At 38.0% G+C, this 19420-nt stretch overlaps 2 protein-coding genes across 2 annotated transcripts; both read right to left on the bottom strand.

The window, feature by feature from the left end:
* Positions 1 to 3444: 3444 nt before the first annotated feature.
* Positions 3445 to 10346, bottom strand: LOC117427816 (RNA polymerase-associated protein LEO1-like). The gene is made up of 12 exons (XM_058998710.1): positions 10192 to 10346; positions 8737 to 9492; positions 8280 to 8384; positions 7914 to 8008; positions 7426 to 7574; positions 7252 to 7336; positions 7039 to 7133; positions 6317 to 6451; positions 5800 to 5935; positions 5222 to 5414; positions 4855 to 4952; positions 3445 to 3716 (listed from the first exon to the last, which is right to left on the bottom strand). The coding sequence occupies exons 1-12, from the start codon at positions 10247 to 10249 to the stop codon at positions 3603 to 3605; spliced, it is 2019 nt and encodes a 672-aa protein (XP_058854693.1). The 5' UTR covers positions 10250 to 10346; the 3' UTR covers positions 3445 to 3602.
* Positions 10347 to 10524: 178 nt separating this feature from the next.
* LOC117429739 (uncharacterized) lies at positions 10525 to 19133 on the bottom strand. Its single transcript, XM_058998711.1, has 13 exons — positions 19051 to 19133; positions 18319 to 18486; positions 17588 to 17706; positions 17020 to 17145; positions 16342 to 16920; positions 16025 to 16144; positions 15615 to 15747; positions 14904 to 15044; positions 14629 to 14705; positions 14188 to 14329; positions 13698 to 13901; positions 12015 to 12196; positions 10525 to 11478 (listed from the first exon to the last, which is right to left on the bottom strand). The coding sequence occupies exons 7-13, from the start codon at positions 15745 to 15747 to the stop codon at positions 11377 to 11379; spliced, it is 981 nt and encodes a 326-aa protein (XP_058854694.1). The 5' UTR covers positions 16025 to 16144; positions 16342 to 16920; positions 17020 to 17145; positions 17588 to 17706; positions 18319 to 18486; positions 19051 to 19133; the 3' UTR covers positions 10525 to 11376.
* Between the last annotated feature and the right edge of the window lie 287 nt (positions 19134 to 19420).

Here is a 19420-nt window from a genome sequence, read left to right as displayed (position 1 = left end):
CCAGGACCAGAGCTCCCTACGCCTAGTCTAGTGTGTGTGAGAGAAAAAACTAAAATAAAATAGAAGATTTAGAAACAAGAGGCCATGTAACAGTTGTAGGATTTAAACACATTGTGCATGCCTGGACTGGACTGGAGTATTTTAAACAGAAATCTGTAATCTTGAAGCCTAAATCAAAAGCAGCTCTTTATTTAGAGGATTAAGCTGTGTGGTTCTGGTACAGGCTGACCTAAATTATACCATGACTTAAAAAAAAACAAAAAAAAAAAACAGCTAATGTAACAGCAGGCTATTTAGGAGGTAGGACATCGACAATGTACCAAACTAATTAGTCATGTAACACGATACTTCGTGGGGGAGTGTTGTTCTTTGTTTAGCAGTTTTACTTTTGTTCTTCTATATATGAATTCAATGACATCCATTGTGCCAAAGCAGCAAGGCTAATTGGAGCTTCTAAGTATTACATTTCATTCTGTTTATTTGCCACATGTAAGAAGCAAAGAGCACAACAGAGGACCATGTCCTGGTTATATAAGATCATATTAAAACCAGCACTAGAGGCTTTAAACATGTGCTGGGAACATCATTAGCATAAGAAAGGCTAAGTTGAATACCTTTGAGTGGAGGCAACACCAGTGTATATTCATTAAAGATGGTTTGAATGAGTCCCCATGTGCTTTTCACTGGCCACATGATTTCCAAGCCAAACATGAAACAATGATTTTTGATTGGCTAGTCTATTTCTGTACTGCTGCTCCTATTTAAAGCCTTCATCATAATGAGGACACTTTCAAAGTCAAGATTTCAGTTTCATCTTTCCTGTCCATCTATTCTACTGTATATGTAGATGTGTTTCTGATGGACATTCACCTTCTTACATCTCTACCACTCTACATAAGACACACAGAAACAAAGCTCTGAGCACCTGTGCAGTGTCGGTAGTAAGATTTCATTGTATTTTCACACAATACAAAGTGTAGCACAGCAGCTACGATTCTGTCATTTCAACACATTTTCAATGAAAATAGATATCAAATCTTCTATGATAGATGACCTAGACTCTTGTTTCTAAGGCATTACAGAAGAGTGCTTCTGTAATCCAAGCATGCCCAGGCTAGTATAAACATGGATAATGTGTGAAATGGCTTGAACTTCGTTAATGCACAGTAAGACTTAAATAAGACTCCTAAGACGCCACAGGCAGAAAGGCCCTTGTATCAATCATCTACAGAGCGGAAGCAGAGATCTCAAACAAGCTCATTAGTCATGCATGTGGTTCAGGGGCCAGAATTCAGTGCACGATTTCAAAGGACAAAACCTTTAATACAAGACTGGCTTTTGATTAATGGTCACTCTCAGTGGTGCAGTCCTTAGATTCCAAACAGAACTGGGCAGCTTGCATTTTATTAGTTTAGTTTTGCATTTTGCAGGCTGTGTCTGGAGTTCTAAATAGTTTATTTTAGAATGCACATAACCAGTGTCTTGCATTTAAAAAAATAAAAAAATAAAATAAAAATAAAAAATGGAATGGGAGTCTCTTTCAGTTCCTGCTGTGTGTTTTAATCTTAACCTGTAAATTCACAGAACAGGAGCAAGGTCTGCAAGGAATAATCCCTGGGATTTGAAATAGAAATGATGTGCTTGTGACTTTAGTAAGGTGACTAAATGCTTTCCCCTTGGCTTGCGGAGGTGGGACCGAAATGATCGGGCTCCAAGGCTGGGGAGCATGTATGCTGCCCCCAGGGGGAACCTGGAATGATAAGAGGGATTGTTAAGATTTGTCCGGGTGTCCCCTCTGCCTCTCGGAGAACCTTCCTCTTGGAGGTCAAGGCCTAAGGTTGGGAAGTGACATCGCTTGCCCCCAGAGGGAGACCGTTCCAGAAGTGGTGCTGCATTTGGAGAAGCAGGGGAGGAAGGTGGAAAAAGAAAATAAAAAAAACAGGCAAAGAGTGTTTGAACCCAGGGCTTAAAAAGGCAGGTTAATTGATAGATTGGCTTGATTAACTAGGGAGGAGCCCCTGCACCTGCTCCCTGAATAACACCTAAAGAAAACAAAAAAAACTACACAATGATTTAAAGAGTGCAATGAAAGCTGATCTTTCAGATCCCTCTAAATTTCTAATCTGAATCTTGAAGAGCGATCCTTTCCAATGTGACCACATTACATAAGTGTACTGCACACTTTGATTTTATTTGTCAAAATCAATAGAGCTCAAACAGATATCTATTTTCTGCCTCAAGCTGCAGTCTAATGGCTGTGGACCAGATTGAAAGAACAGCAGCATTTTCAAAGCTTGCATAAGACAATTTGTTTAATTCTTTAAAACTACTTTTAAATTAATTATACTGTTAAGCTTAAAAAATATTTTATCAAAATATATACACCAATGCAATACAAACAGAAACTGTACTGTATTTTAGAAATCACCTTTGTGAAGATTAGTTTATCTTACATCAGCTCCTTCAATAAGGAACTAGCACACAAGAGCCTCTATTAAAAATGAAGTTAATACCCCAGGTTCTTTATTATTGTGTTTGAAAAGGCATTCAGCAAGTTAAGCAAAACCACAGGAAGGTAATGGAAGATGAATGTTCACTGATGTCATGAAGCTAAGACTACCAATTCATCACGCCCCCAACTGATGTATTCGACATTCATTGGGAAAGTGTAAGGATGTTAGTTAATTGCTGGTTGTCTTACAGGTTACACAGTTTATTTCATGGGACTGCATATCTTAGTTACTGAAGTGGAAGCTTAAATGTTATTATGCAACTTTCATGAGCATCTTTCAATGGCAACGTTCCTCATTTTTGTTGGTCCATCAAAGGCTTGTAGACAAATGCATTGGGTCCCGGGTACTTTAAATTGAAAAACAACAGGGTTTAAATGAACATTGAGCCATTTCGTTAAGATAATGTTTTTCAATCACTCCAATATCTGTTTAATCCTATACGTGGCTGCTGGTTCTGTCAGTCAAGTTAACCTGCCTTGCTAAAATGCCTTGCTGAATTACAAAACACTAGTGGATTCATAACTACTGCCATTCAAGAGTTACACAATGTATTAATAACGTGTCCCTGTGTACTCCGCAGCAACATCAAGTATACACAACATAGCTCAGCAAATAAGCTTTTAAAATGAATAATGTATCCTGTAAAATATTACAACAATACCAGGTTGCTTTTACATGTTACACAATCACCAATTTAAAAGTGGTCTGCTTCCCAATTTCAAATTAAGAAATACTTTGTTTTATAACAAATCTGTAGAATGTCTCCTTTTACTCATAAAAAGTGAAATGGTTTCTGTATAGTTTCCTGACCATATAAACATAAACTTGCCTTTGAAGAATTGTCACTATTTTTGCTGTATTTGAATTAACAAAGATTTAAAAAAATAAAAAATAAACTGACTAAAAATAAAGCAATAAAAAATGCTGGGTGTTTTCCTTTGTACATTGTTCTTTATTATTTACTAGCTGTACAAACAATTGGTTCAAAAAAGTTTAAACAATGATTATCAAAATATTCTAGAACATTTATCTACGTGGACGACAGAAACGGAGGCTGCATTTGCGATGAGAGAATTACACATTCTAAACCTATTCATCCTCTTCGTCACTGATGACGTACTTCTTGGGTTTTTTCATGGATTTTTCATGGTCGTCGTCATCATCGTCATCCTCAGCTTTCCTCTTCCCAGAACTTTCACCTTCCTGAAAAGTTGAACAAAATAAAAACCCAACGGTACTTTACTCTGCTGTAGATTAACACCCAAACATTTGCATAAAAGTCATTTCTTCAACCCTGAAAAACAGAGCAGCAAACTCACACTACAGAGTCAATACACATGAATACGTTATTTGTATTCCCTTACAAATTGCAAGACACTTTGCCTCCAGTGCTTAACCCAACTTGGCTTAGACTTTATGAAGTGTTGGTATATAGTATTATTTCAAAGTGACAGTGACTAAACCAATAAAACTTTAAAAAATGTATAGTTTATACCAGATTATGACATTTTAAAGCTCTAAGTTTAACACATCTAAAAATAAAAATAAACCTTAGGTGCCATCTACAGGTGAGATATGGGACTGAATCTGCAGTACAGGACACAAGTAGCAACACAAAAAAGTCATATGGGGAAAACAAATTAAAAAAACAATAATAATAATAAATCGCTCCAAACAAAAAAATATGACCAGCACAGTAAAACCTGACAACAGTATGATGAACTCTCATTGACATTTTAAATTGACCTGATCCAAAAAATATTGTACTTGTAGCCAAACTTTGCAGCAAGATAGTGTTACCTGAAGGGTAGTGCATCAATCTTACCAGCTGTGACGGGTCTGCTTTACAAGCCCTCTAGTTCGGACAAGAGCAAGCTTTCTCTGCTTTCAGTGCAGCTGGTGGCTAAAATTACTCTCCAGAGTGATTAACTCTAATTTCACTTCAGTGGGGAGCAACTGAACCTGGGCTAATCTGAAATATTCAAATCAGCTTTAAACAAAGAATTATGTAGTCTGCAAGTGAACGCCTTGCTGTACAAGTGACTTGCAGAGTGTGCTCTTAAGCTAATTTAGGTATTGTGGTAAAATGAAACACGAAACTCTTGCATATGTCCAATTAGAATTGAAATTCTGAATGCAATATGTCCTAAAATTTGCCTTTTTTAGTCGGTTTGCAGAAGCTGTATTATCTTGGCAGTTTAATTATGTATTCACAAAACAATGCAAATTGCACATTAGAATAAAACAGTTTTAAATCAGGATAGGGTGTTGCTATGGCTTAAAGAACCTATTCACTTTGTAAAGAACACACTGGTTTTATAAAGAGCCATTGCATACACACCTCATCACTGTCGAGTTTCTTAGCCTTCAGCAGTCTCTGTGCTCGATCTTCATCAGAACCCTCATCACTGTCAGAGGAGTAAATTCTGGCACGTTCCTCTGTAAGAAAAACAGAAAAAACAAGCAGCGTTAAATGTATTAGAATTTTTAAGCAAGCAACCCAATAGTGAGTTTAAGTGGAATAACTTTCAAATCACATATGGTTTTCCAGTTGAGGATCTGGTACCACTCCCCAGATGAAAAGACCAAGGAAGCTCAAGACTATCTACAAGTAATCCGAGCTTTCTTTAGTGAACTATGGTACCAGATGCAATCTTTTTAGTTTTATGTAAAAGTGAACAAACAGGCATGTGTGATCTCAGGGGTACCTCTTATTCCGCTGCCCCCCCTATATTTGCTCTTGATGGCGGCCAGGCTGATGGATTCCTCTCCCTCTTCCTCCTCCTCGTAGCGGTCAGGCTCCAGGTAATTAGCGCTGAGTCCTCGCTGGTGCTGCTTCTCCCTCATCCTGCGCTGCTGGGACTCCCTGCGAATCGAGGCACGCAGCCTCTCCTCCTCTTTCTGAACTCAACAGAATCACAACTTTAGCTTCTGAGGGTTTGGCTCATTAGAAAGGACCATGGTGGTCACTGGCTCATAATAAAATGACCAAATCCAACTGTTCTACTATTACGCCTTCACAACAATACAAGAAGGTTTGTATGACCCCATTTGCTTAATCTGTATATTATCTCCCCATTCTCAGACGTGGATCTTCTGCTACAAAATGTGTTGCTAATAATCATGGCAAAGCTCAAAACAAATGCAGCCCTCTAAAAGAGGATTTTAGATTTATTAGGTAGTTGTTTCAGCACTCATAATAAAATAAACATTGAAAAGCCCTGTAAAAAATAAATATTAAAAGCAGCCGGGACACACCAGACCTCTTTACACACAGCATCCTTACCTTGATCATCTCATTGCGCTGAGACTCCGGGTCCCGGCCTGCCATTGGCAATATTCGAATCTTCTGGGTCTTGGAACACCTATCTGCTAAGGACAGCGTCATCTTCCTGTGAGTGGCACTGTCTGTGGAATGAGGTCTGCACAGAACGAGAAAAAGAAAGGGTTCTCACTCTCCAGTCTCTTAAAAAAACAAAATCTCTAAAGCACTTCTTCAAAACACTACAATGAGAGGGACTCAGCGTTTAACAGACTGAGAAGGGTCAAGTTCAGTTCTTTAGGACTTTTTCCAACAAAAACAAGCATAACAAAATGAAAGGGGACATTCCAATTTCAGAATCATGGGAATTAATACATTTTTAATCCAAATTAACTTGGCAGAACACAAACCCACTGTTCTAAGCTGATAAGAACATTACTAATCCACTCCCTAGCCGCATTTTATCAAGTGTCACCTTTGCCTTGCACTTAAACACCTCAGTATTCAAGATGCTTTTTGTGTACATTGCCAGGGTGCTCACCTGAATGTCAGTTTGGTCTTGAACACAGCCTGTCCCTGGAGACCGGTACCCTGTCTGATGAAGAGATGGTTGTGATCTCCTTGCAGTGGAGCTTTGTAGACATCAAACACTTCATTTCCCAAGTGCAAGGACATGCTGGAACGGAAGAACACACACTCACTGTGAACCCAACCAGTACCAGGAGTGTTCATCTCTCCCCCTCGTCAGCGTGTCCAAAAATAAGCTGCAACTTTAAAACTAGCAACATTTTCTTCCTGACTGGTTCTATAAAGAGCAGACAACAGTCAGTGTGGACATCAAGAAATAAATAAATACATCCCATTATCATACATGCTTTTCGCTTACAACATTATTGAGATAGTGCGGGATCAAAAAAGGCTCTGAAGTAAGAAAATAAAAGTACCATTATGCATTCAATGAAGAGGCTATTCAGAATTCCTTGCCTTGTATACTAAAATCATGACCTCTTGACTAAAGCCACAGTTGTGAGTTCCCAGGGCTTGTTTTATGGACGAGTATCAAAATCTGTGTATAAATGGATGTACTTGTCCACATTGTTACATCTGCAGTGGATCTTGGTCATAGTGATCTCCTTTTTCATGATACTGAGAGCCCTAATTCTGTATTTACAGCCCTACTGATTTTATTTTGAAGCACAGCGACGCTAAATTGCCATGGTTCTGTGATTCAGATATGTGCCTAATACATATAAATCCCCATACCTTCCATCTGACCACTTCACAATCCGTGCATTGCTTTCACGGATTTCTGTTCCATCCTCATCTCGCCGCGTCTTCCATCGAATAGTGTTTTCTACCTGGACGAAACAGTAATTTACTACTTACTGGAAAGTAGCAAGATCTCTCATCATACAGATACTACAGTACCTGTTGATGCAATAGCCCTGTGGATTTATTTGCCGTTTCTTCACTTACCTTTAGTTTAAGTCTGGTTCTTCCTTCTTCATCCAACATCTCCTCATCTTCAAACTCATCCTCATAATACTGAGGGTCAAATGGCCTGAAAAACAGAAGTAGAAAATCATCTAGCACCATCACAGCATTTGACAGTTTTGATTTTATTATTAATAGGACTGAAGAAATAGTTACCTTGGTTCCACACTGAGAAAGTTAGGCAGTTTGACAAAGTAGAGGTCGCTTCCCAGATCAGTGTTGACTTTGGGAATCTCTACTTCTATCCTTGTTTCTGGAACAGGTTCTTCCTCTGGATGATCAGCATCCATTCCATCCTCATTGTCCTGGGATACAAAACAATAATTAATCAGCTGGGACCCAAAGAAGCCAAAGTCAAAATGCTCCTTAACATTTTAATCTTGTTTTAAACTTGTAGGATATATAGACACATCAGCTTGTGATACAATCATTTGTAAGTTACCACCAGAAATCTAATGTGTAACACGAAACACACTGTCACCACCAATACTTTTCCACATATGAAGCTCCTGACTATGTGCTGAAGAACGTCACACCAAGTTACCCAAAAGGATAATCTGTTCACTAGATGTGTAAAACTAGACATACGGCCTAGGAACAGATACCGAGATAAAAATCGAAATATTTTAGAGCACTGCACTCACAAGTGGCTGTCCTGGGGTGGTGGGCTTTTCAGTATCGCTGTCTGAGGAAATATCATCAGCTTCTCCAAAGAGGTCATCTGCTGCAGGTTTACTTTCTATAAGAAATAGTAACATGACCTCAACATCATGCATTCAGACAAGATGCAGGTCTAAAGTATTTCTCACTCAAAACTTGTATCTGACATATAACTTTTTCATTCATCAAGGATAAATAGAATTCAACTACTTGTTAGCTGTGCTACCGATATGATGTGCAACATCAAACACACAATGTGAATTTTGCTCTGAATTGCAAACCTATACATGAGCAATATAGCAAGGAGTCAGCTTCATTTTAAATGAATCAATTAAATGGATGCAAATTACCTTTGTGTCCTCCAGCATCACTGTCAGAATCAGAATCCGATGCTACTGTCTTCTTGTGCTTTTGTCTCACAAACTCATCTTCGCTGTCGCTGCCTTTAGGAGATTCTGTAAGAAAAATAAGAAAATGTATAATGGACTTCTTATTTTAATTACAGGGTTTAATATTTTTTTCTGACCTTAAGTGATGATTGAATAAAAAAAAAAAAAAAAAAAAAGATATCTTTAAATGAATATTTTTGATGATGTACATTAAGTGTGCTTTTGGGTATCACTATTACTCTGAAACTGAATTTTAATGTGTTTTACAGAACTGTCAACTGTCTCTCAAGAAGATATCTTCTACTGTAGAACTGAGGCAATGCCAAACAGGCGACTCCTGTTGACGTAATGAAGGTGTGAGAAAACGATGCTTCAGGAAGTTATTAAGACAAGAACAGGTTTGTTTTTTGCCCCCTACCTGACTTGTGCTCCCGTTGTTCTTCGTCTTCATCATCGGAGCGCCTGTGGTCTTCATCCGAGTGCTGTGGTTTTGCCTCATCGTCTGATTCATCACTTTTGGCCCACTTCTCATCCTCTGAATGGGCCTCTTTTCCTGAGCCCTCAGCCTCAGAGTGGGGACTGTCAGCGTGGGACATGGGGCTCGCAGCCTCAGACCTGGGGCTTGCAGCCTCAGAACGGGGACTTGCTGCCTCAGATCGAGGGCTGCCTGCCTCTGAATGGGCACTAGCTGCCTCAGACCGGGGACTAGGTGCCTCAGACCGGGGACTAGGTACCTCAGAACGAGGACTGCCTGCCTCAGAACGAGGACTGCCTGCCTCAGAACGAGGACTGCCTGCCTCAGAACGAGGACTGCCCGTGTTAGACCTGTGTCCGCCGTCTTCCTCGTCGTGGTGCCCTTCTGAGCCGCTGTGCTGCTCCACGTCTGAATGCTCATTGTCCTCCTGCTCAGAATGCACACTGGCCTCCGACTGGTTGTCTGACCTCTCTGACCTGTTGTCACTTCCACTGTGTTGGGAGCCATGCTCGTCTTCGCTGTCATCGCCAAACAGCTCCTTGTTACTGGGCTGCCCTGCATCTCTGTCTTCATCATCATCATCATCATCATCACGGTGACCTTCCTTTTCACTCTCACTCCCTGACGCATTACTCACAGACCTGGGCTGTTCCTGCTCAGAGTCAGAGTCAGACCCGGACCCCGATCCCGATCCAGAATCTGACAAGAGAGGGATGTTCTGTCACTGTGGATCTATTCTGCATGTCATGAATTACATAAAATAGGTATACAGAACACCTGAATGTTGATTCGCTATTTTAAACACTCAATCATAACCATTAAAGAGAAAGCGCTTTTATTTTCGTCTTTTTAAACTCGTTACTTTAGTATTGCTGACATTAGTATATTTGAATACACCAAAATATTCAAATTACTGAGCCTATTGAAAGATTGTCAATTTAATATAATAAGACATTATTCAGCTCAATGTGCAAAACAAAAATCTTAGAATGATTTTGTATTGTCTAAAATACAGTTGGTGAGAAAACTACTGTACTGCATTCTGATTCTATGCTAAAATAAAATAAGCAACATGTTCCATACACGGAAACGTACTACTGTACCAACGGGCTGCACTAAAATTCAAAGTGTAATATATTCGTATTTTATGCAATACGAGAAACTTATATGCTAACATACATTTTCTATCATCTCATGATTAGTGATTTGAGTGAAAAACTACCGTGATTACTATCACATAATAACCACGTTACTTAAACACTACATCCACTTTATGCGACGCGAATGTGTTTAAACAAAATTAAGCAAATACAATTAAACTAAACTCAAAAGTAAAACCACTAAATGTACAAAGAAGTTATGCATGGAATAGCTATTCTTCCAAAAAGAAAGGGTTACCTTTGTGTTCATTCTCGCTGTCACCATCGCTGCCAAACAAATCCTCCATGTCCGCCATTTTTTAAAGTCGCCGAGACTGGAAGTAAAACAGATCGTATTTGTTTCCTGTCGCTGTCGTAAAAAAGGACTGAACTAAAAATGTTTGACCAGCAGATAGTGCTGCAGGACGCAAGGGTTTGCCTCTATGTCTTGGGTAGAAAAAACTACAAATACTCATACGGAAGCGTATTGCTGATACATGGAAAAACAGGTGATTATTTTGTGTCGTGTAATTACGTGATACATTCCTAATACGTAATTACTTGACAACATATCATGTAAATACGTGTAAACTACAGGTAATTACGTGAAACGTATCATATAAATACGTTACAGACTACATAAATACGTGGTCAGACTACAAAAATGTCAGCCTCACCATTAAGTGACATACATGTTTTTGTTAACTATCCATTACATTACAATGCTTTTAATCATTTTGGGTAGTGCAGTACTGAGTTAAGTTTATCCAATATTCAGTTCTATAATAGAGACATCTGTGTCTATTTTGATGTAAAGTTTGAAAAGGTTAGTACTGTATAACCACTATACCGCACACTCTCGATTGCAAGAATAACCTTGTTCTCATGTGTGATGTGAGAGAAACAGACAGTTCATGCTGAGGTAGATACATGTAATATACAATATATAGTTCTATATATAATTTGCAATTAAAACGTGGCAATAAAATAACACAATTATAAGCAAAGCAATAAAGACAACGTATAAACTTTTTTTTTTTTTTTTACTGTAAGCCTCCAATGCAGCCTGAAATTGATAACACACGACTTACTTCCAGTGTTTGCATTGCTGAACATATTTTTTAAGTATTCATTTATTTGGAAAATGTACACAAATGGCTGCCTTTTCAGTCTGTACTAAACTGCTTTGTATCTCGAATGTTTCCTCTTTTGAACTGTGAAAATATATTCACCAAAATATTTTGTTTTTCTTACAAAGCACAAAAAATGTAAACAATTTGATAGAATTTTTTGTAATTATTTTTGTGTTTTAATAGGTCTCAGTAGGTAAACTTATAAATGTGATCTGTAAAACTGTGGATACATCCAATAATTAGCTCAACCACTTTCATTCTGTTGTCATGTGCATTCATATACACACAGTTACATTGTGTGACTGGGACTTTTAATTATGTAGTTTTTCCAGGGCATCAATAAACTGTAGGATTTCAGTCAGTGAGCTGAAACCTATATCCCTTCTGAGGCTCTTAAAGAAAAAATCTGGAGCCTAAATAGGAGAAGAATAAAAAAGAAACGATTGTGAGAAACAACAGTGAAAGTCTTACAGGGGACAGTTCTATTTCACCTGTTTTCAAACTCCCAGATTAGGCTTTAGGTTCATAAATCCTTAATACCTTCAACAACAGCCTGTCAAAGTGACACATCTTTTTTATGAACATTGGCTGTTGTTTATTACTGGTAATCTTTAGTTAGTTCAGTAGTGACATCTACTGGATAAAACCAGGTAATGCAACTATGTAGGGTTCTTTTATTCTTTTTCATCTCAGTCAGCAGCATATCACAGAAGTCTCATTTCTTATCTGGCTCTCGAGACCACAACCGTTATATTACAGTCAGTCTTATAGAAGACTGAGAATTGGGTTATTCATGTTGGGTGACTCAGACCTTTTTTGCATAATATTATCTTCTCATGTAACGGGTGCAAATCTTTTTGAAAATGGGTGCTTTGAAAGTTTAGCACCAGAGAGCCTGCTTGGTTTGTTTATTTTTCAGAAATGGTGGTTAAGGGTCGGTTTCTCTTACCTCCTTGCGTAATTGCTGTAGCTGGTGCATCAGTGGCCCATCATACGCTGCAAACAGGGTGAGACAAAAGTCCAGCTTATTTTCTTTCAACCACGCGGCAACATCTTCCTTTGTCCAGGTGCTCACAACAGTGACACCTGTATTGGCCATCTGCTGGTTTGCATTTGCAGGTACAATCGGACCTTGTAAAAAAAAATAAAAATAGAAGCAGCTCCAGTATAGTGATATTATAATTACATGACAATGCAATGGTTCTGTACCAAGGGGCAGTCATATGGTAACACAAGGGAATCTACAATCATTTCAGCCATTGGTAGAATGGAGCCACAGTGGTAATATTTACCTGTGTTATCATACTGTTTTGAAACATTACACATGTGAAATTCATTCCTGTGCAATACTTGTTCCACCTCAATCTATGTGTGCTGCTGGTAGTGCTGTGTTCTCTTATGAGGGTCCGCTTGTATTTTAATGGTAATCTATCTTTTCTGTAAGGGGTGTTATATGGCACCCACAGCTGGTTCATATCATAAGAAGCTTTCACCTCAGCTAAGGCAAGAGACAGCTCTCTTTGAACTTTTTTTTACTGCAGCCCGTTTTTGTTTATTTGTTCCCTCACACAAATAAATAAAAGTCATTTAGATTTTTTTGAAATTAGTTTTGCAATTATGTTCAAAATGACTGCCTTCCCATCTTTACAAGGAAAACATTTTTTTCCCCATTCAGTTAGACCAACCATTATCCAGTTTAACAGATTATTATTATGTGTTTATTTGGCAGAAGCCTTTATCCAAGGCAACTTACAGAGACTAGGGTGTGTGAACTATGCATCAGCTGCAGAGTCACTTACAACAACATCTCACCCGAAAGACGGAGCACAAGGAGGCTAAGTGACTTGCTCAGGGTGACATAGTGAGTCATTGAGTGAGCCGGGATTTGAACCAGTGATCTCCTTCTTTAACCACTGAAAGTATGCTTGCGGTATGACAATCTTGGTTCTCTTTAGCATGCTAAACAAGGAATCCACCCCGAAGAATGATGTCGTTATATAAATATGAACTGATTTTGACCCTCATTATATACAGTAGTGTATAGGTAGTTGTTTGTGTTTAAATTAATAATGTACTTGCCCTCCTTTCTGACCTTTTAGCAATGCCATCTGTAATATCTGCAAGAAAACTTATAAATGCAGCCGTAGTAAAAGCTTAGTGGCTTCAGACTGTAATGTAACTGGCTGTTGTAAGAGAAATCAGGGAGTTTGGTTTTCTTGGCCTCATAACAATTCTGATATCCTGTGGCTTTCAAACGCGTCTCTTAAAGTTCTTGTAAATTCACAGGGACAAGAAAAACATCTTTGTTGTGTTGGACGAATTACAGCTGGGAACATGGGCACAGTGCCTGATGTGTGTTTCTAAACAATACACCCAGCCTACAAGTCTTAGTCATTCCAATTGAATATGGAAACATTAATCAGTTCCTCATATAGAAATAGGTTTTGAATGTATTTCTGCATTTGTGTGTTATAATTATATTGTTATATGACTATCAATATAATTAGTCAAACAGTTATAAACAAGTCTTGAAAATGATTAGAAGCATTGTAATGTAATGGATAGCTAACAAAAACATGCAAGAAAGAAAGAAAGAAAGAAAGAAAGAAAGAAAGAAAGAAAGAAAGTTTACCTTTAACTGCATCATTACTTAGTGGTGCATAGCCCCCAATAAGCTTTATCAGCTGGTTCATGCTGTCCTCAAAGATACTTTTTTGGGTGAAGTCAACCCAAAGCTTGGTCCCTAAAACAGCTCCCAGCCACCCGTCTGGCTTATAGTTTCTTTGCATCATGAGTGGGATCATCTCTTTTCGTAACTGGAAACTGTATTCAGCCTCTACAAGGAAGACGGGTTGAGAGGTAGGGTTTCATCAGAAGTCTTTTCAATCTACTAGAAACATTTATTATTGAATTATTTTTTATTTAACCAGGATATTACCCTTGAGATATCTCATTTGCATGGGGGTCCTTCCATTGTAATATACTGTACCTTGTTTATACAGTAACATGGACAAAAACAAAAACCTGAAATAAATATCTATGGTTAATCTATTATGGCTATATCATTACCATGGAAAGGTTGGGCCCCGTACAGAATGGAGGTGAGGGTGAGCATACTGTACCTGTTCTGCAATTCGGACTTTCTTTGTATTTTGGAGAGATACATATAACAACAACATAGGCCTTCTCCACTGCCTCAGCCATGGCCTGCAGTGTGGATCCGGCCATGTGCTCCACATCCATCCACACCTTGATCTCCACACTCTGCAACACAAACCTTCAAGTCTTACATTCAAAGTAGTGTTGACATAGCAAGCCAAGACAGAATTATTTAGAAACAAAAACCATTAATCAGGATTTCTTCCATTTTTGACATATCCGAAAAAAGAGCACAAAAAGTGTATAAAAGAAGACATTCCTGTTTAGTGTGGAGAAAATACATAAAAGAAAAAAAATAGAGAAATGTAATTTTTTTGGTGCACTATATTAGTACTCTGGGCTCTCACAGTTGACCAAGATGCAGTAGACAGATAGCTAAAACAAATGTAAAATGGTTCACTAACCTGTAGTCTTTTATTCACCTCCAACATAACTTTCTGGTTTTCCCATTGGTAGCTGATCATCACATGTCCCGTTGTCTCTGTTTGTCATATAACCCATACAATATTATAAATAATTGGTAATGGCACTTCATATTATAGAATTAAATCAAAGTCTATGGCACTGCCATATGCATCATTTGCCCATAAAAAGTACCTTGAGGGGTGCCACCTTTAAACAGGTAATGTAGTTGTTTCCACAGTAGCATTGCATAAAGCCCTTTTTCATTTGAATATACCTGGTTGTGAGCTCTCCCTCTTTGTCTTTGATTTTTCCTCAGCCTGCTTTTCTATCACCCATCTTGCTCCCTGGGCTGTGTTAGAGACGCCGCTGTCGCTGTCTTTGGACAGTTCTTCCAGGAGCTTCATCAGATCGCTGTCTGTGATGTAATCATAGATACTGACTGTATATACTCTGGTTGCAGGTTTAAAATTAGCTTATTCATGTTGTCTTTGAATTTTGCCCCTACTACAAGAATCAATCTTGGTGTCCCTTCCATATTAAAGGAGCACAAACTGCACAGGCTTCAGTACACCTCGTTTCTCCTATTGGCTTCAGTGCACAGCATACTGCTAATATGCTTCCCTAGTTTCCTTACAGACATCCTTGAGGAGTCTTTTTTTTAAAGCCGTAACGAAAGCTTGAGTGATTTATAATTATAATTAAGACAACAAAAGGACTTCTGTTTAATGAATAGGTTTGATTTTTTTATTTTTATTTCTTGCCTCTTACTTTTATGTGCTTTTAAAAACTGCATTGGCAAAGTCTCGCTGTGATGACAAGACTATGATTTAAGACTTCTTGACGTAGGGTCTAGAACTCATAGGCCTTCTCCATATCTTAAAAGCGAGCACTGTGTACTGGTGGAGACCAGGCTTATTTAGCAAGTGCCTGAAAAAAACCACTTAAGTCTTGTATAGTGCTCTCTTTGTTTTTACATGAACCTTACTTTCTTTTAGCTTTTCCCGTGTTGTTTGATGAAAGGCAAGCTGCCAAACAACCTTGATAGCAAATATCTTCTCCCGGCTGCTGCCGCTTTCCATCATCAGCATTAATTTCGGAATCGCTCCAGCTTGAAACATCTAAATTAACATCAATAATGTGAGTGTTCGATTTACAGAGACTAGGGGTTGAACTATGCATCAACAACTGCTGCTGCAGAGTCACTTGCAATAGGACCTCGGTTTTATGTCTCATCCGAAGGACAGAGCACAAGGAGGTTAAGTGACTTGTTCAGGGTCACACACAGTAAGTCAGTGGCGGAGCGTGGATTTGAACTGAGAACTGAAGGTATATCTGAATATGTATTATATATACCCTTCACATGTAATTGACAATAATAGTTATTACCTTACATACCTTGATTTTATTTTTCTCACAAGTTGCAATGAGACCCAACCCTTCAGCAATTTCTTCAGACCTGTAACCACGGCGCCGTTAAAGCTCCCTGGAGCAGCCTAAGCATGTTCTCTATGGCACCTTCAAAAACAAGCATACCAAATGATGAAATAATACTATACAGTAGCTTTAAAATACCAGTTTGAGACAAATACAATCAGTGTGTCTGGATCAATACTTGCTTTACTGGTTTAGATGTATCATAGTTTAGTTTAAACTCAGGTATTGAATAATAGTCAGCTTGAGGGGGCACACATTTAAAGAACCTAATTCAGTACCTGATTCGTCCATGATAAGATCAGATTCATCCTCATCGATAATGTAGCCCAACAGCATGATAGACACCACCTTCAAGAGCGCATCCTCCACTTTGGTGTAGCTCGAGACTTTCTGCACAGCGTTCTCTTGACGAAGAAGGGGTCTGTTCTCGTGCACCTTGGCAACGTTATGCAGTATGCAGAGGGAAGCCTTTACTAAATACATTCTGTCACACAAATGCAAATCTGTTAGCGAGATCGATGCACAAACCTTAATTTTTCCATGACTTTTTAAAAAAGTACTGCGTATAATGACTGTATTTAAAAAATAAACATGTCACCTACGAGGTCTATTTTGCTTATAGCTATACTAACAAAAAACATTCTGTAATGAACTGTTGCTATGATTTCTCAAATACTATTGAAAAGTTCCCAAGGGTTCTTGTAAGTTCTGTTGAGTGAATGTCCGGTGTGGTTCTGGAGTATACAGGAGCAATACCAGTATTATACCAAACTTTTGATCCAGTTTTTCCTTGTAGGGTTTATGATCAAGGATTGCTACCAGATGTTGTATTAGTCCAAAATTACCAAGCTCTTGTCCTGCAAAGTAAGGACATTTAATTCTATTCATATTTTATTAATGTAATTATTGAAGCCCATATTTGCAGGTTTTTAAATTTTTTAATACCATTCACTTACCAAAGATTAAACTTGCATCACTGATGTTCCATATTGCACTAAATGTGTAGTAAGCAGGGAACCAAACAGCATTGCTACTGAAGAAGCCGGCATTGGAGAAATCAATCAAGAGTTGAACAAGCAATTCTACAATCAGAAAAAGAGAACAAATACAAATACGACTGTAACCTCATAACATTGTAGATTCCCAAGAAGGTTGCATAAGCCCAGTGGTGTAATGTGTCACTGACACGGAACTGATTTTGAAAATACACTTTTTTGCCCATTTAATAACTGATCAAGTAATTTGCGAAACATGTGTCGACTTTGCGTTCTTACAGTTGTATATAACCCCTATTTAATTTAGGGCTCTTCAAATTAACTTGTAGCTGAAAAAAACAACAATGACATGCATGCAATGAGTCAATGTGGGATGATATTTAGATTAATATATCTCAAACACATGTATTAATTTAAATTAATATTGCTATACATTTGCTTAGCTTATTCACAAATGAAGGCTCCCCAACTAAAATAAAGGTACATGTAGGCTTCAGTATATACATTCACTGGGTATTATTACAGGTACCTGCCCCCCCTTCTTTGACCAGAAGCTCCCCAAGCGCACATCGATCCTGATCAGCTTTGTATTTAAAATAGAGCTGACACAGCTGCTGAAGAAGTTTAAGGGCTTCTTCATTGTCATAGCTGAGAAAACAAGTAGGAAGAATTACTGAGGCATGGGCACAATTCACAAAGCAGCTGCATTGTTTGTACTGACGAAAACATGCACCCATTGAAGAGGCATAACCTGAACTAAATAACTCTAATTAATAGGGAGTTGAGTATTGTTGTCCAGCTTTGTAAAATGAACAGGTGTTTATCTCGTTACAGAAAAAAAAAATATGACAATGACATTTTGGGATTAAAAGACTATAAATAACAAGGATTGTAAAACAATTGCCAAGACAGTCAAAGATGTATTAAAGACCACCCGCGTGGTGAAGGCGATTGAAACGATTCCCTTGTACAAGATTGGGATGTTCAGTACTGCCCTCCATCAGGCATTTGAGCATGCCTAGAGATACAATGAATGTGGTAGTGTGGCTGTGCGTGAGTAATGTGTGTATAGGGTTAAATCACCTGTATCTACTCCAAATCCTCGTATATATGAAGGGATCGGGCAAAATTATGGTAACACACACAGATGCTGTTTTGAGAAAATGAAACTTAAAACTTTAAAACTTCATATATTTAAAAGATTCAACAGAAATCCAGGTATTGTATCATACACATATTTTAATATATGTGAAACATTACCTTTTCAGATCCCTTAGTGATTTCAGAATAGGTTCCACCTCCTGTGCAATTTCCATGTTGTGATTACTTCAAAATATTTTTTTTCTTCCAATAACCAATTAAAATCACAGACACGAAGGTTTAGTATTTAGTTCATGATATAAATGGTTTGTTCTGGTTATACACAATCTACAATAAATAAAATAGAAAGTTTCAGTGAGTATTTTGTGTATCTGAGGCTACAGTACTGTTGTCAGTGTAATTTACAGTTTTATTGCCAAGTACTGTGTGTTTTTCAGACAGAAATGTCACAGTGGAAATGCATTAAGATATCAGCAACCAAAATGCATGATGTTAAGTCAGGTCTAGACAAAGACATATCCAAATGTATATGCATTACAGACACATATCAAGCTGTGGTTAAATTTACCAAAAGTGCAAGCCTAAAATAAATGATTTATTGGTAATACTGCTGTCAAAAGACAATCAAGGCATAACATAACTTAAGTAAGTACCTGTAATCTCTAGTACATGATATAGTACTGGTAAGTGAACCAAGTTTTTTTTTTCTTGATAAGAAACAGCTCGTTTTCAAACGTAGTAGATTCACAATCGTATACAAATTCCAAATATTATCTCACAGTTGAATGTGACCTTCTCTGGGGCTTAATACACAATTCAATATGTGCCATATCAAACCAGGATTAGAATATAACATACCACTGTTTCAGGTATAAAAAAAGATAAAATTACCTGCAGGGTCCTATTTTGTTGGTCACTTTAGCGCAATGCTGTATGATGAATCCAGTTTTGTTGCTGTAAAAAAGACGCCTAGCAACCCTTCTCTGGAGACAGCAGTCTGTTTTTTGAGCAATGCTTAAAGCAGATCCCATTTCACTCATTGTAAACGAAAGGAACCTTTGTGTTCTTCAACAATCTGTCAGCTGTGTACCTACAATTAACTGGAACATTCCGCCAACTTGAAAGGATTACCTGACAATGATTACATGGTGTCGGTGTTCATGGAAGTGTGACCTTAATGAATACTCTAAATCTTGAATGTATATTATATTTTAAAATCTGTTTATTATCCCTTGATGGGTCTTCTTAATCATAATTAATT

This window comes from Acipenser ruthenus, chromosome 24, assembly GCF_902713425.1.
Source record: "Acipenser ruthenus chromosome 24, fAciRut3.2 maternal haplotype, whole genome shotgun sequence".
Taxonomy (NCBI): domain Eukaryota; kingdom Metazoa; phylum Chordata; class Actinopteri; order Acipenseriformes; family Acipenseridae; genus Acipenser; species Acipenser ruthenus.
The sequence above is the reverse complement of the archived record's forward strand: the minus strand, read 5'-3'. Positions and strand labels throughout refer to the sequence as shown.